Below are 15,369 nucleotides of genomic sequence, written 5' to 3'. Positions count from 1 at the left end.
TGAGTGTCACTTCTAATGACATTAGACTTTTAAAATAACTTTATATTTTTTCCCCAGCATCACTGACTTCTGCTGAACAGCCTGAGCACTAAACACTTTTAACTGTTAACTTCTGCTAATTAGGCAAAAAGGCACCTTTTAAAGTGGTGTCCTCTTACATTGAGCAGGGGGAGAGCAACCGTCCCAGCATGGCATCTTTTTCCAGTAACTGTTGTGTATCTATTTTGGTTGTTGGAGTTTTTTTTGTGTTAAGATTGTGAGCTCTTTGGAGACAGGGAACCATTTATTTTGCTACATCAACTGTTTGGGAACTACATTTTGTTGAAAAGCGGAATTAAAATATTCTTAAAACTTATAATGATAAACACTGGCCTCTAAAGTATGGTTCAAACTATAGTTTAATTAACACAAATTCAGCTGAAAATTATACCTGATGCGAACTAAGTCTAGAAAGACAGTTAAAGGCTGCTTTACTCTGAATTACATTAAGGGATGTGCTGATTTATAAAACAAGAAGGCATAACACATTCCAACCTTTCTGTTTTCAGTGCACTGGCTCCTGCACACTGTTCGAAATCTTGACTTAGGTGCTGCAGTTTTTCCTGAAGTTTTTTCTCCCGCTCTATGCTTCCCTCATAAAACTTCACCTTCTCCTCCATTGCTTTTACTTTTTCTTCCAGCAGCTTAAACTCATGAAGGATCAAATAACTGACTCCACAATATTTGCACACAGTTTCATCCCGGGACATCTAGAAGAGAAAACATGAGTGATATATGTGGTGAGTACACTGAACACACACAAGAGTAGCTCATCTCAAATTAATGAGGCATAGTGGTCTCAAAGGAAGATCTAGAAAAAACCTGAGAAACTGCATTTCCCTTTATTATTTTCTTTATCACATAACAATTGCAATGTTTGCTATATTAGCAAATAAAATAGCATAATAATAGTATTTGCATAGTAGCAAGTAATCTTTAGTATATAAAGCACAACATATGCATTGCTAGAATCTTTATAATAACCCTGTCATGCAAGCATTCTCTCCATACTGCAGCTGTGGAACAAAGTGTGAGAAGGAGCATACTGCCTACGTAGCGAGAATCAAACCAGAGACATCCCAATTCATTACCCACAGCCTTAACAACTATGACACCCTAAGCATCCTTAACAAGTTTGTAGTAGAAGGAGCATCTGCCCTGAATGGCTTGGGACAAGGGTACCCAAAGGACCACTGGTGTCTACATGAGCCTGAGTCTGTCCAAACTTTAAGATCTTCTTTAAAGGCCCTGCTCAGAGTGCCTCTACCTTTTCAGGAGGTGGCACCCTGAAACTCTAGAAAGGCCTCCTCTTTCTCAGTATCCCTCATGGCAGGCTGACTTTTAGAAAAAAAATCTGAATGTGTTGTGTTTTTTACTTCTCCTTTAAGTACTGTTTGATGTGCCTATTTCTGAATTTGGATACTGATTAACCAATAAAACAATGTTTTTAACTATTGCAATTTTATATTTTCATTTATTTAAAAGTGTGTATCCAACCTTTCTGATTTAAAAAAAAAAAGAATCAAGATGGCTAACGAAAATCAGTAAAACATTAAAACAGATCAAAACGCATATAAGAAACATTTAGGAAAAAAGGAACAAAATCAATTCAGAGGCACAATTCAGCCCACTAGGCCCCCCTAACAAATGCTTTACAAAAAAAAAGGGAGGTCTTAAAGTATAGTCAAAGGTCATCAACAATGGGGTCAGGCAAGCCACTCCCGGTTGGGAGCCCACTGCCGTGTCACAACTGAAAAGGTCCTCTGCTGCACATGCAGTCATTGCCTTTCTAATGGTGGGGGGGAACACAGAGGACCACTGATGTAAACTGTTTATTATAACTGTGCTATATTGAGCTATAAATGGTGTAAATTGCATACAAAGACACTTAATGAATTCCTTTGATTAAGAGGCAGTAAATAAACACTTTAAATAAATACATACAGTACATTGAAGCAAAAAAAAAAAAAGATGGATTGAGCTCCTGCAAGAAAAAAAATCTCAGTTTGGGGAAGGCTCCTCTGTTCCCCTTTGTTGCCAGCTGTAGCAACCCAATGCTTGGGAGCAATTATGGGAGAGAACGCAGTGGAGCTGGAGCAGGTAAACTGTTTTTTTATGGAGGGGAGGTGCCTTCTGTCCAGCTATTACTATATTTCTTGCCTTCCACTTCATCATCTGTTAATTGCTACGACCAGAAGGAGAGGATGGCAGGAGAACAGAACACAGCAGTTCTTTTTGCAACTGGTTTAGGGAAAAATTATTTCAAGAATGACAACAACAAACTATGTTTAGGTTGCCTTTCTGTTCTGTCAAAGGGACCACCAAAGTGGCATACAACATATTTAAAACAGTATTAAAGCACGCTTTAAAACTAAACACAAAAAAGGAAAATAATAAATACAAATCTTCAACCTTTGGCTAAAGCTACAGAAAGTTACAGCATTTTCTGCTTCAATATTTCAAAGACAGCAAAATGTAATTAGGGAGGATGCACCTCCTTTTGTATTTCAAAAGTCTGTTTACCAGAAAATCTGCACTCAACTCCTTTAGATGACCCAAGTCTATATTCATAACACAGTAACGCTTTAAAAAAAACCCTTCAAATAAATTAATTGCTGTAATCTCTTGACTGACAAAACCACATTCATAACCCACCAAAACCATGAGTCGAGGAGTGCTCATAGAGAGAACATCACGTGATGCACTGTATGTGGCACTTCTGAGTCATACAGAAACTATGAAGTTTGTGAAATTATTAATCATCTACACCGGATGTATTTCAGCACACAGATGCATATTTGAGTGAACTCGAGTTTCTCACAAAAAGGTAGTCTTTGTTCACAAACGCTGCAAATCATTTTTACAGTTTCATTTTGATCTCCCCCCCTCCAGCAAATTACAACGAATTCAATTATTCCTGCTTATGTGCATGTAAAACAAGGAGGCTGAAGGGTATTCATTAAGCTCTGAAGGGTATTAGTCAACCATCAGAAAGTATAACCGTAAAGGCCTCCGACATATGCATGTATGAAGCTGCCTTAGTAAAAGACCACCAAGTTCAATATTTCTGTGCTAACTGGCAGTAGCTCTCCAGAATTTCAGACAGGAATGTTTTCCAGTTCCAACTAAAATAGTGGGGATTGAAACTGGGACCTTCTGCATGCAAAGCCCATCCTCTACCGTTATGGCCCCTTTCTTCCCATACATCAGCCATCTTAGGCCATGGCACACTGGTGTTCCGCGAACGGTCTGCAGGTGTGCCATAGTAGCTTGGGTGGGGAGGCTCATTTACTAGTAGGGCCTTTGGGGAATGTGAGCCCCCACCAACAGAATGGTGTGCCTTGTCAATTGTCAAGAAACTGATAGTGTGCCTTGACAATTTTAGTACCTTGTCAGTGTGCCGTGAGGTAAAAAAAGGTTGAAAATACATAGTAATACATAGTATTAAATACATAGCCATACATAGTAAGCCAGAACAAGCACTTTTCTGACTCCTAAGAATATCATGCTTCCAACTTTAGAATTGCGGAGATGATGACAGAGTTCAGCTGAAATAACATAAAAGGAACATAGAAACAGCCTCGCTGGATCTGTCCAAAGATCCATCTGATTCAGCATTCTACTTTCAACACAGACTGCCCAATTCTCAGGAACAGTCACAAGATGGGCTTCCTTGGGGGTTTGGCCCTAGCATCCTATGCTCAGGGGTGTATTGCCCATAAAAATGAAGGTTCCATTTAGCAACCATTTAGCAATCGTTAGCAATCATGCAGCCATTAACAACTGTTTGCAACCAACAATCATTCCTGCATTTACAGATCAGATTTCAGGAAGTACGTGCTGCTGCAAATACACTCCATGAGGGCAGATAAGGACCTTGAAGTGTGGGGCAGAAGGATCCTGATAGTTGGAAAAAATTGCTATCTGGGACAAGTAGGAAAGGACCAGCCATTACATGATAAGAAGCACAGGGAGAGAGAACAGGGTGAAGGGGGAAAGCAAGAGCAAAGAGTAATATGAGCTAAGGTAAGTCCATCTATCAACCACTCCAAGTGAGCTATTGTGCCATAAATTTAATGAAGTGTTCTTCTAAGATTATAGATGAACACCACAGGGCAATTGAAAATCTATAGATACTCACCTATAAGGCAAAAAATTTCTTCCCAGAAAAGCAGCCTGAATCATTGCCCTGCCTTATCTCTGGGGCAGGCAGCAGTGAGGGTGGGGGGGAGGCGAGTGAGCCAGCCAATCACTATTGTGGGAGGGAGGGAGAGAGCGAGGGAGCAAGTGATCTCCTGCTGAGAGGAGGCTGTGCAGGCTGAGGCTGCTGCTGGGAGGCTGTGCAGGCTGAGGCTGCTGCTGGGCGTTCGCAGCTGCCTGCAGGTGTGGTGCGGGTGTGCTCAACATGCTCATTCAGGCTGTTGCCCAGCTGCAGAAGCTCCAAGCCCAGGGCAGGGCAATTGCCACCACAGCCATCAGCAGCCCCCCTCACTCAGCACCAGCGCCCACAGAGGCATCTCTGAAGCGGCACCCAAGACAGAGCAGGAGACAATGAGCTGTGTGTGGGAGGGGGCATCTGAGGGAGGGAGAAGCAGTCATTTGAAACAGCTGAGTCCATCTCCTCTTTCCTTCTTGTTCCCCCTTCCTACTGTATTTAAACTTCAAGCACTCCATTGGAAAGCCCAACTTGCTAACCCCCTTCCCATCTCCCCACAGATGAAGTTGGACAGGGTGGGGAAGGGGGGAGTGTGATCTTTTAAGAGAGAGAGAGGCAGCCTGCAGAAGGCTGTACCTTTGTTTCTCAAGCCATTGAAAGGGTTAAGTCCATCTCCTCTTTCCTTCTTGTTTTTGCCCCCTCCCCCTTATTGAATCCAAACTTTACACTCTGTTGTGAAGCTGAGGCTTGCTAGCCCCTCCCCATAATCATTCACCACTGAATGAATGGTTGTACTGGGGGTTAACTTTTATAAAAGGAAAAGTGTGTGTGTGTGTGTGTGTGTGTGTGTGTGTGAGAGAGAGAGAGAGAGAGAGAGAGCACACTTAAAACAGTTAAGGTTACAATCCTAGCCTCACTTTCATAGGAGTAAGCCCCACTGACTATTAAGGGACTTGCTTCTGAGTAGGCATGCCTAGGATTGGGCTCCCAGTCCATTCCCTCCTCTTGCTTTCCTCCACCTCTCCCCTTACTGTATACAGTCACACTTCAGTCTCTCCTTTGCAAAACTTTTTGCAAACCTCCTTGCTAACCTCATTTCCCCCTATCCTCACCAATGAAGTTGGACTGGAGGCAAAAAGTCCCTGCATTTGTGTACGTGGGGGGGGATCATCTATGAGAGAGAGAGAGAGAGAGAGAGAGAGAGAGAGAGAGAGACACAATCTCCCTGTGTGTGTGTCCTTTTCACCGGAGGAGTCCTGGAGACCTTGCAAAGATGCAAAACACAGGAAAAGCAGAGAGTAGAATTTAAAGTAGAATTATTCTGCAGCAACAAGTATTTTAGCCAGAGATCTTAGCTGTATGCTGGCAGGAGCTAGGAAGCACTTGCAACAGCTGCTTATGTAGTAAGCTTTTAGGAGAGCATGCTTGCTTCTGCAGTATCCCCCTGCCAGGACCTCCAGACGAGGCCCAGGCGCTGCTGCCCTTCCTCCACAGAGGGTCTACTTCCAAGTAAATCAGGTGCAACTATGTGCAGCTGCACTTGCTCAGTCACTCCTTGTTGCTTGTCTCTCTACTGTGAACTGAATTGCACACTCCCAGTTGTGTGATGTGTGTTCTGCGTAGAGCCTTTGGCTTAAGGCACCAGGCACTTTAAAGGAGGATTTCATTAGTGGTTCTACTGGTATGCTGTTTCCAGTGTACTGGAAGCCCAATACTAGGCTTGTCTACTCAGAAGTAAGTCACATTAAAGTCAATGAGGCTTACTCCCAGGAAAGTGTGGATGAGATTGTGGCCTTACTCTGATAGTGTTTACAAATGGTTGTTGAAAGAATAATTTAAAAAATTAGTGAATAAAAATGTCTTATGATCTATGAGATGGATCATAGTTTTTAATAAATTAGAGACTATTTTTAATACTGTTTTTGCTATACTATGTATAGTACATGTATACTATGTATACATAGTATAGCAAAAACAGTATTAAAAATAGTGTGTGTGTATGTATGTATGTATACATGTATGTATAGATGTATACATACTATGTATATATACTGTGTTTTTAATAAGTTAGTGACTGTACAGTTCTTAGGTAACAATTACTGGGAGGTTATTTTTCAGCATCTGGCCTCTGGTAAAATCAGACAAAATTATAGTCAGACACCTCCCCAAGTTAAACCCCCAACTTATCAGAGGGTCATAGCAAATTTCATGATTTTGGGCGCAAAACCTGCCCTCGTCTTATCTGTGAGATCAACTTATGGACGGGTGTCTGCGGTATGTCCAGGCTGAATCATCTTCACACAGCATGAGTTGAAGCATTTCAAGGACTGAACTAACAGCATGAACTTTCTAGTAATAACATGCTTTGGCATGGTCAGTCATAAAATTAACAACATTTATATATATTTTAAAAAATCCATAAAGTTTTAATGAATGAAGAAGCATCTCCACAGCATAGTATTAATCATGTTGACTCAGAAGTGAATCCCTCTGAGCTTTATGGGACATGGCCCAATCCTAAATGGACCTGGCAGGACCTTGTTCCACTGGCACTGACTACCGTAAAGCAGTCAGTGCCATTCGTAAAAGGGCTCTGATAGTGTGCTAAGTGCGCACTGCTGGAGTGCCAACAGGAAGGCTGGAACCTTCCCACATGCTCCAGAGCATCCGGACGTTGCCACCAGTGGAAGTAAGGTGGCAGGGGAGGGGGAGGGTGAAACAAGGCAAGGGAGGGCAGAAGGAGGCAGCTACAGTGGTGGTGGATGGGCAGATCCGGTCTGGGAAGGGGGTGGAGTCAATGGCAGCCGCTGAATCCTAACTCCCTTTCCAGACACCAATCCTGTTGCAAGAGTCCTGGACCTGCACCAGTCATTTTGCTAGCACAGGTTCAAGTAGACCCCCTGCACTGCGGAGGCTTACTCCAGGTAAGAAACCCCCCCCCCCATGCAGTAGTAGCCATTTCAGTGCTTCTGCATCATTGGGGGGGGGGGAGAACAGGACTGGGCCATAATTCTCTAATACATGTGTTTAGAGATGCAGTCCTAGTACAAAATTATTGTAACAGAACATTATAGCCAAAGCACTAGAATTATTACAAGGAAAAAATAGGGATAAAAGTAAACTAATTTTCATAAGAGATGCCCTAATATAAGCAAAAGGAAAAGAAAAGATAGAGTCAAATCATTTTGCAATATGCCAAACAACAAACACTGACATGATTTAGTTATAATATAAGCCATAACCGCATCAAGGATGCCCGTACCATACCTCAATACAGTATTATGCATTTACAATCATTTGATTAAACAGTGTGACTGACATGCAGGCTCCAGGTCTGTGATGCCCAGCATTAGTTGCCCTCATTCTTCTCTTTTGCCTCATGAAGCCTGATTATAGCTACAGTGGCTAGGAAGGAAATGAAAAATTAATTCTATTTTTCCTGGCAGTTACAACCTGTGCTTGGAAATATGAAACTGTTATTCAGAATAAATACCATAAGGTTCCAAAGTACTAAAATTACTTATTGAAAGGGGACAAACTGAGCTGTTATGTGAAGAGAAGGGAGGGACTGTTATCCTGAAAAGAACATTGTGATTTCTTGCAGCACCGTTGCTTCTGTCTTTCAAAATAAACCATTTTAAACCTTTCACTGTACATCTCTGGTTTGAGCAGGGCAGTGGTGGCACAGACAGGGAGGGGAATCCTGTTTATTGTCTATCTGGAAATGTGGCATTGTGTCCATTTCATCACAGTTTCTAAAATGAATAAGATGTATCCAGTTTTGCTAAAGACATGGGCAGCCCAGTCCTACCTTGCAGTAGCACTGCCAGGTTGCATGGCATGCACAGGTTAGGAAGCAGCTGGAAGAGTCCTCAGGGTAAGGGAATATTTTCCCCCTTACCCCGAGTAATGCTACAACTTGCTCTATGGGACTATTCCAATCTCCACCAGCTATATATACCTCCTAGTGAGTCGCAACCCGCAGTTTGAAAAACACTACTGTATATATACTTTCCTGGGAATAAGCCCCATTGAACACAACAGAACCTATTTCTGAGTAGACATGTATCGGATTGTGCTCATACTTGATGAATAATGCTCCCATCCCTCCAGGTAATTTGGCAGATTTAACAGTACCAATTGTCCATTCGGTACTCTGAATGCACAGTCCTTGATTCCACAATGGGAAACAAATCCATGCCAAATACATCTGTGGGTCCTGATCCAGCAGGAGAATCTACCTAAGCATAGAAGGTTGCTTCTGCCTAGATCTCTCTTGTTGGCAACAAGTTGGGCTATAAATCTTTATGGAAACAAGCTGGGCTATAAATCCCTCATCACTAATGTTCACTGTACCATAGAAAGTACTATTTCAGTCACACACATGAGACAAAATGGTAAAATGTTGGTAATACAAATCTTCTCGTATATAGTATGGATTTCTCATGTACCCTCGTATCTCCTTCCCATCCCTCCGTCTGTTAAAAACAAATCTACTGCGATGCCCAGGACCAAGCTTACAGTCAGTTCATGCTAAAAAATAGTTGCCAAACATAGAAACACTGGCCTTTTCATTTTAACATTCAGAAATACAATTCCTCTGCTTCTTGTAAGGCTATTGGCAAATTCAGAAAATATTACATTACCAAAGGGATAAAATGGTTGGGTTATAAATTTAAAATTGGAAAAATTGATTGCTTAAGGGCACAATCCTAAATGCTTATGTCAGTGCTTTCCAGCACTGGCACGGCAGTGCCAATGGGATATGTGCTGCATCCTGCAGTTGGGTGTCACTCACAGAGGCCTCCTCAAAGTAAAGGAATTTGTTCCCTTACCTCAGAGCTGCATTGCCCTTATGTCGGTGCTGGAAAGCACTGACATAAGGGGTTAGGATTGCACCCTAGATGTAATTGGATCCAATACCTGGGTACATTTATTTAATCAGTAGTATTTCGAATAATGTATATTTATATAACCAGTAGTATTAATGTATAACCAGGCCAGAATAGTTTACCTAATGACTGAAAAAAACAGGAATAGGGGAAAAAGGCAAACTGATATTAAATCATCTCTCCACCCCCACCACCCCTCCGTGCAGACATTTTTCTGGCTGTGATTATTTTTCCTTATTTCTTTCCTTCCCCTTCTATTTCCTCTCTTTGCCCAAATTGCCACCAAATTCTTGCAACCTTATTTTATTCTATTCTTAGGAAGGGTGGATATAATGTAGGGCACAATCCTAACCAGGTCTACTCAGAAGTAAGTCCTATTTTGTTCAATGGGGCTTACTTTCAGGAAAGTGTGGTTAGGATTGCAGCCATAAGCATCAGGCCCCTCTGCCAGGAGTTCAACAAGGGGGGGGGGGAGAGTCCTTGTCAATTATTTGGCGTGAATAGGTTGTCCTTTCATGAAAATATTAGAATTGCTATCATTGCATACATTTCTAATTGCCATTAGAAATGGAGCCAATTACCTTTCCAAAGGCAAATTTCAAAGCATTTTTAAATCTATACAGTATGAAAGGCTAATCCAAAGCAAGTTTAATAGGAAGGAAAAGTCCCACCAAGTTCAAAAGGATGTACCTTCCAAGTTACATATGCAAAGGACTGCAGGCTTAATTGTGCCTACTGCCAGCCTACAAAAAGGGATTTCAGTGAGTCACCTTTCAAGGAGGATTTCATTTAAAAAAAAAAAATTACAGTCTGCCATGTGTACAAGTAAATGACTATAATTACTCTGCTGTATTTTTTCTGAAAATTATAAAGTACTGGAAATTTTTGAAAACATAAGCAAATACTCAGAAGCAATGAACTGTGAAAGTGCTGTTTCACATTGCCAGGTTTTCATTTAAAAGCTGAACTGAAACAGAAGTGTTGGTCATGAAATTAACAGATTCAAGTTTCATTCAACTTCCATTTATGTCCTATACTCAGGAATAAAGAAAAATGCTGAATCATTAACACCACATACCTATCCTTTCAGTTACAGTCAGTTCTCTTTATATGCAAATTTGCTTATCTGTGAGGGGCAGAATTGCTACCTTCTCTCATTATCTGCACCTCTATTCTTGTTATCTACTATACAGAGACCTTCCAAAGGCTGCAGGTATCTTCAGAATGGTGCCTGTGACTAGTGCAGGCCCCTTTAAAATGGCCAACAGAATCTTCCACCTGTCATTCTGCACTGGTTACAGGCAACATTCTGAAGGTTCCCCTGCAGCACTCATTATTTTGGCACTCCCAGCTGCACTCTGCTGGCTTCTTGATGGGGTCTGCTGGAGTCTTCTGATGGTACCCCTTCCCCCTAGGGACCCCTTGTACCTAACCCCACAGATCCCAATGAATCACTTGTTCGTTATCTGCACATTTGCTGTCCACCAGGGCAGTGGTTCTCAAATGTTTAGCACCGGGATCCACTTTTTAAAATGAGAATCTGCTGGAACCCACCGGAAGTGACGTCATCAAGCAGGAAAATTTTTAACAAACCTAGGCTGCAGTTCTACCCACACTTACCCAGGAGTCTCATTTATTATCATTGTTAAAAGCATATTTCCACAAATGCAATCACATACTATGCTAGCATCAAGTCTACCATATTAAAAAAATTTTTGAAATGAATGGAGACCCACCTGAAATTGGCTCGCAGCCCACCTAGTGGGCACTGACCCACAGTTTGAGAAACACTGCACTAGGGTTCCAGGAACCTTACCATAGCAGATAATGAGAACTGACTTTATATGACCAAGGAGGCCTTCACAACTAACATAAATGTTACTTATTTATGGTGCTCATCAAACAAATGAGATACCATTACAAGATAACTATATTCTTCACATGTGGCAATTCATAATTGCTTCCCTGAACAGTCGCGTTTCTTACTGTGCTTACCAGGAGATAGGGGTGTGTATGTGTGTTTTCAAACCTCTTGGAATTAACACAAACATATATAGGTAAATACTTTTTATCAAAAAGTGTGCAACCTGGATTCTAATTATCCTGATCTGTGGTACAATAAGCAGTACTTCTGTATACTGCTTCACTTATTATTTTTAAAGTGTTGTATTTATTTTATATTGTTTAATTCAGTGCTGGTATCAGGTTGCTAGTGGTCCAGGGACAAGCACCGCACTGGGGCCCCCATCTGCTTCCCCATGGCACACTGAGCACAACCACTACCACTGGTAATGAAAGTTCAGGAGTCAGCTGGGCCCAGAGGGCTTGGGCCCTCAGCCAGTGCTCGAACCAATACCACCCCCTTTAAAAAAAATTAATTAATATTGTTCTGCTCTTTGGGGACAATTCAATCCTTCCCCATGTACCACAGTGCAACTCTAGGCGGGTGGAAGAGGGTTAGTGGTAAGGGAATCTCCTGGAGTGCACAGACATTTGCACATATAAAGCAATGGATATGAAGAGGGACACAATTATTTGGTCTTTATTGAATGCAAGTCATTCTGAGCATTTTAAATGGAAAAGTTGCTCATAATGTTACAGTAATAATATTAATCATAATAACACTAAGTGAAACAGAATGGGATTTCATTGCCAATTTTTATATTTTGAGAACACTCTCCATAGCACTCCTGGAAATGTATACAACTGCAGCACTGACATTATGTTCCTCTAGCACTCCTGGAATGTATACAACTGCAGCACTGACATTATGTTCCTCTATCTGTATAAAGCAGCAATTTTCAATCCTTTTCATCTCATAGCACGCTGACAAGGCACTAAAATTGTCAAGGCCCACCATGCTGCTGGTGGGGCTCAAACCCCCAATGGGCCTTTTAATAAATAACCCAAACTCCAGCAGCACACCTGCAGATTGTTCATGGCACACCAATGTGCCACAGCACACTGGGTGAAAATCAATTAAGAAACAAGGTTCTTTCTATCTTAGGTGACAAACAGACCAGTAATGCTTCACACACCTTGATACTTGTAATCATGAAAGTTGATGGCACAGTCTGCCCTGCACTCCATGATTAGGTACTATTTAGTATGAAGTTTCTTAATTTTCCTTGGGAAAGCCTGTGACTCATTAATGAAGACCAAACCTTCTCATTTCAGTGGACAGAAGATTCATGCTATCCTTTCTTTGGCTATCTTCCCAGACTTCCTTCTTTATATCCAAACCCTTTATGTCACAATGTCTTTTACCAGAAGCTAAGTAGTTGGCAACCTTCAGTCTCGAAAGACTATGGTATCGTGCTCTGAAAGGTGGTTCTGGAACAGCATCTAGTGTGGCTGAAAAGGCCAATTCGGGAGTGACAATCCCTTCCACACTGGGAGCAAGTGCAGTCTGTCCCTTGTCTGTCTCCCTGGCTATGGGCCTTCCTTCTTTGCCTCTTAGCCTCAGACTGTTGGCCAAGTGTCTCTTCAAACTGGAAAGGCCGTGTTGCACAGCCTGCCTCCAAGCGGGCCGCTCAGAGGCCAGGGTTTCCCACTTGTTGAGGTCCACTCCTAAGGCCTTCAGATCCCTCTTGCAAATGTCCTTGTATCGCAGCTGTGGTCTACCTGTAGGGCGCTTTCCTTGCACGAGTTCTCCATAGAGGAGATCCTTTGGGATCCGGCCATCATCCATTCTCACGACATGACCGAGCCAACGCAGGCGTCTCTGTTTCAGTAGTGCATACATGCTAGGGATTCCAGCACGTTCCAGGACTGTGTTGTTTGGAACTTTGTCCTGCCAGGTGATGCCGAGAATACATCGGAGGCAGTGCATGTGGAAAGCATTCAGTTTCCTCTCCTGTTGTGAGTGAAGAGTCCATGACTCGCTGCAGTACAGAAGTGTACTCAGGATGCAAGCTCTGTAGACCTGGATCTTGGTATGTTCCGTCAGCTTCTTGTTGGACCAGACTCTCTTTGTGAGTCTGGAAAACGTGGTAGCTGCTTTACCAATGCGTTAGTGTACCTTGGCTCAACGATCTCCGACACTCTTTCTCTCGATACTGAGCTAAACAAAGTCATGGACAACCTCCAGTTCATGTACAGAGATTGTAATGCAGGGAGGCGAGTCCACATCCTGAACCATGACCTGTGTTTTCTTCAGGCTGATTGTCAGTCCAAAATCTTGGCAGGCCTTGCTAAAACGATCCATGAGCTGCTGGAGATCTTTGGCAGAGTGGGTAGTGATAGCTGCATCGTTGGCAAAGAGGAAGTCACGCAGACATTTCAGCTGGACTTTGGACTTTGCTCTCAGTCTGAAGAGGTTGAAGAGCTTTCCATCTGATCTGGTCCGGAGATAGATGCCTTCTGTTGTAGTCCAGAAGCTAAATGCAACCACAAACTCCCTCTCAACTCAAAGTTTCTCCTTCCAGTATCATCATCATCATCAAGTATTTATATACCACTTGTCAACAAAAAAAGTTCACAAAGCAGTTTGCAGGGGGAAAAAATCAAATAACTAAATGGCAATATATTGTACATTCCATCAGATTTGTTGGGTGTACATGGGAACACTTGCACAAGTTCTTTTTTTAAAAACCACAAGCCTACAATTCCCAGAGAAGAGTATGCAGGTTTAGGAAATATGCATATATTAACACCAACCAGCAAGAGACTAAAATGAAGTGAATTGGAACAAGAATACTGGTCTGGATACAATAGGAAATCAGTAACTGGGGAGTAAACCGATTAAGGGCCCAATCCTATCCAACTTTCCAGCACCAGGGCAGCTGCAATGCAGCCCCAAGGTAATTTGTTCCCATAACTTGAGGAGGCCACTGTGAGTGCCTCCTCAACAAAGGAAGCAGTGCATACTCAACAAAGGAAGCACAGAAAAAATGGATAGTATTGGGCCCTGATTCACTTCACTTCAATAACATTTATGTCACATCAGTATAAAGCAAAAAGCGATAATGTATCCTTTCTTTAGCCTACCTGTTGTATTTCTTCAGGTAAGGGATGCAAAGGGATATGTCGGTCCATGTCTCTCTGTTGCTTAAATTAAATCACACAAAACTGTTAATAGAAAACAAAGGGACAAAATTAGCTTGGGGGAAGCAATGTTCTGTGTTCTGCAACACAACCAACAAGGGTTTCATTTTCCATTCCTTTGCCCTGATCCAATAATAACATCCATACACAGAAATAGGCTTAAACAAATCAGCTCTGTATGAACATGAACAGCATGAACATAAAAATCAGCTATGTAGAGGGAGCTGCAGGACCCAATTGGAAACATTTTTTGCAGGGTCCCAGGTTCACAGCCAAGGTCTGTAGAATCTTAGAGATATACATAAAATTTATTACATCCTATATATGTCTCTGGTAAAATGGAAAGCAATCAAAAGTGCACTTAAAGTGTGTGTGAGTTAATGGACCAAATATCTAAGCACATTTCAATATAAAACTGTATATGACTAGTTTACCCTAGAACAGGGGGCCCTTAGGCACGGGACTCAAATGGGAGCAATTGGTCCAATTGACTTACAGCTGGCTCTGCAAATGGGAGGAGAATTCGGACCCAACATCTGGTCTGCAAGATTAATTAATCCATTTCTGCCCAGCTCAAAGGTGTACACATTTGATCCCTGTTGCATATATGCTGATCTAGATTACAAACTGTTTATACACTGATCTAGATTATAAACTGTTTGGGGCCAGGACCTTTTCCTTTCATGTACATAGATGGGGATGGGCATGTACAACCCCTGGGGGCTGGGGATAAGAATAGGCCCTCAGTTCGGCTGTACTTGTCATAAGAGGCGACTAAACAGCCAGGCGACTAAACAGCCACCGGGTAGATGGGACTCATCAGCCTGGGAAGGCAGCTCATCTGAGAGAAGGAAAACTCTGATCCCAAACCTCCACTGCCTTGTGGCTACATCCAGTTATGGAAAAGGCTTCAGGAGTCAACCTCGAGGCAAAATCCAGAGCCGGAGTCCCTGAGGCAGTTCATGGCTGAACACAGTCACGTTCTGGCAACTCCTGCGACGCCGCTGGAACCAACCGTATTGGCCTCTGCCTTTCCATGGGACCATTTCAGCGACGTGGAGAGGGGGGATTTGCTGCATGGGTAACAGTCTATCCTCCATACCTACTTTACCCAGGCTTCGCGCACTGGAGAGGACACTCTGTTCCAGAACCACCATTCAGAGCGTGACACCATAGTCTTCCGAGACTGAAGGATGCCAACATTGCATATATGCTAATTTGGGCAGAAATGGCTTA

General features: G+C 42.4%; 1 protein-coding gene across 2 annotated transcripts in view; it reads right to left on the bottom strand.

The window, feature by feature from the left end:
* LEKR1 (leucine, glutamate and lysine rich 1) overlaps window positions 1-4,233 on the bottom strand; it is a 68,470-nt gene extending 64,237 nt beyond the window's left edge. For both annotated transcript variants that reach the window (XM_066621644.1, XM_066621645.1), the window contains exons 1-2: window positions 4,181-4,233; window positions 535-749 (exon numbers count right to left, since the gene is read on the bottom strand). In XM_066621644.1, coding sequence (XP_066477741.1) covers window positions 535-749 — 215 coding nt within the window. In that variant the 5' untranslated portion in view covers window positions 4,181-4,233. The remainder of the gene's footprint in view (window positions 1-534; window positions 750-4,180) is intronic.
* Window positions 4,234-15,369: the final 11,136 nt, after the last annotated feature.

The sequence above is a fragment of the Tiliqua scincoides genome, chromosome 3 (genome assembly GCF_035046505.1).
Source record: "Tiliqua scincoides isolate rTilSci1 chromosome 3, rTilSci1.hap2, whole genome shotgun sequence".
Taxonomy (NCBI): Eukaryota; Metazoa; Chordata; class Lepidosauria; order Squamata; family Scincidae; genus Tiliqua; species Tiliqua scincoides.
The sequence above is the reverse complement of the archived record's forward strand: the minus strand, read 5'-3'. Positions and strand labels throughout refer to the sequence as shown.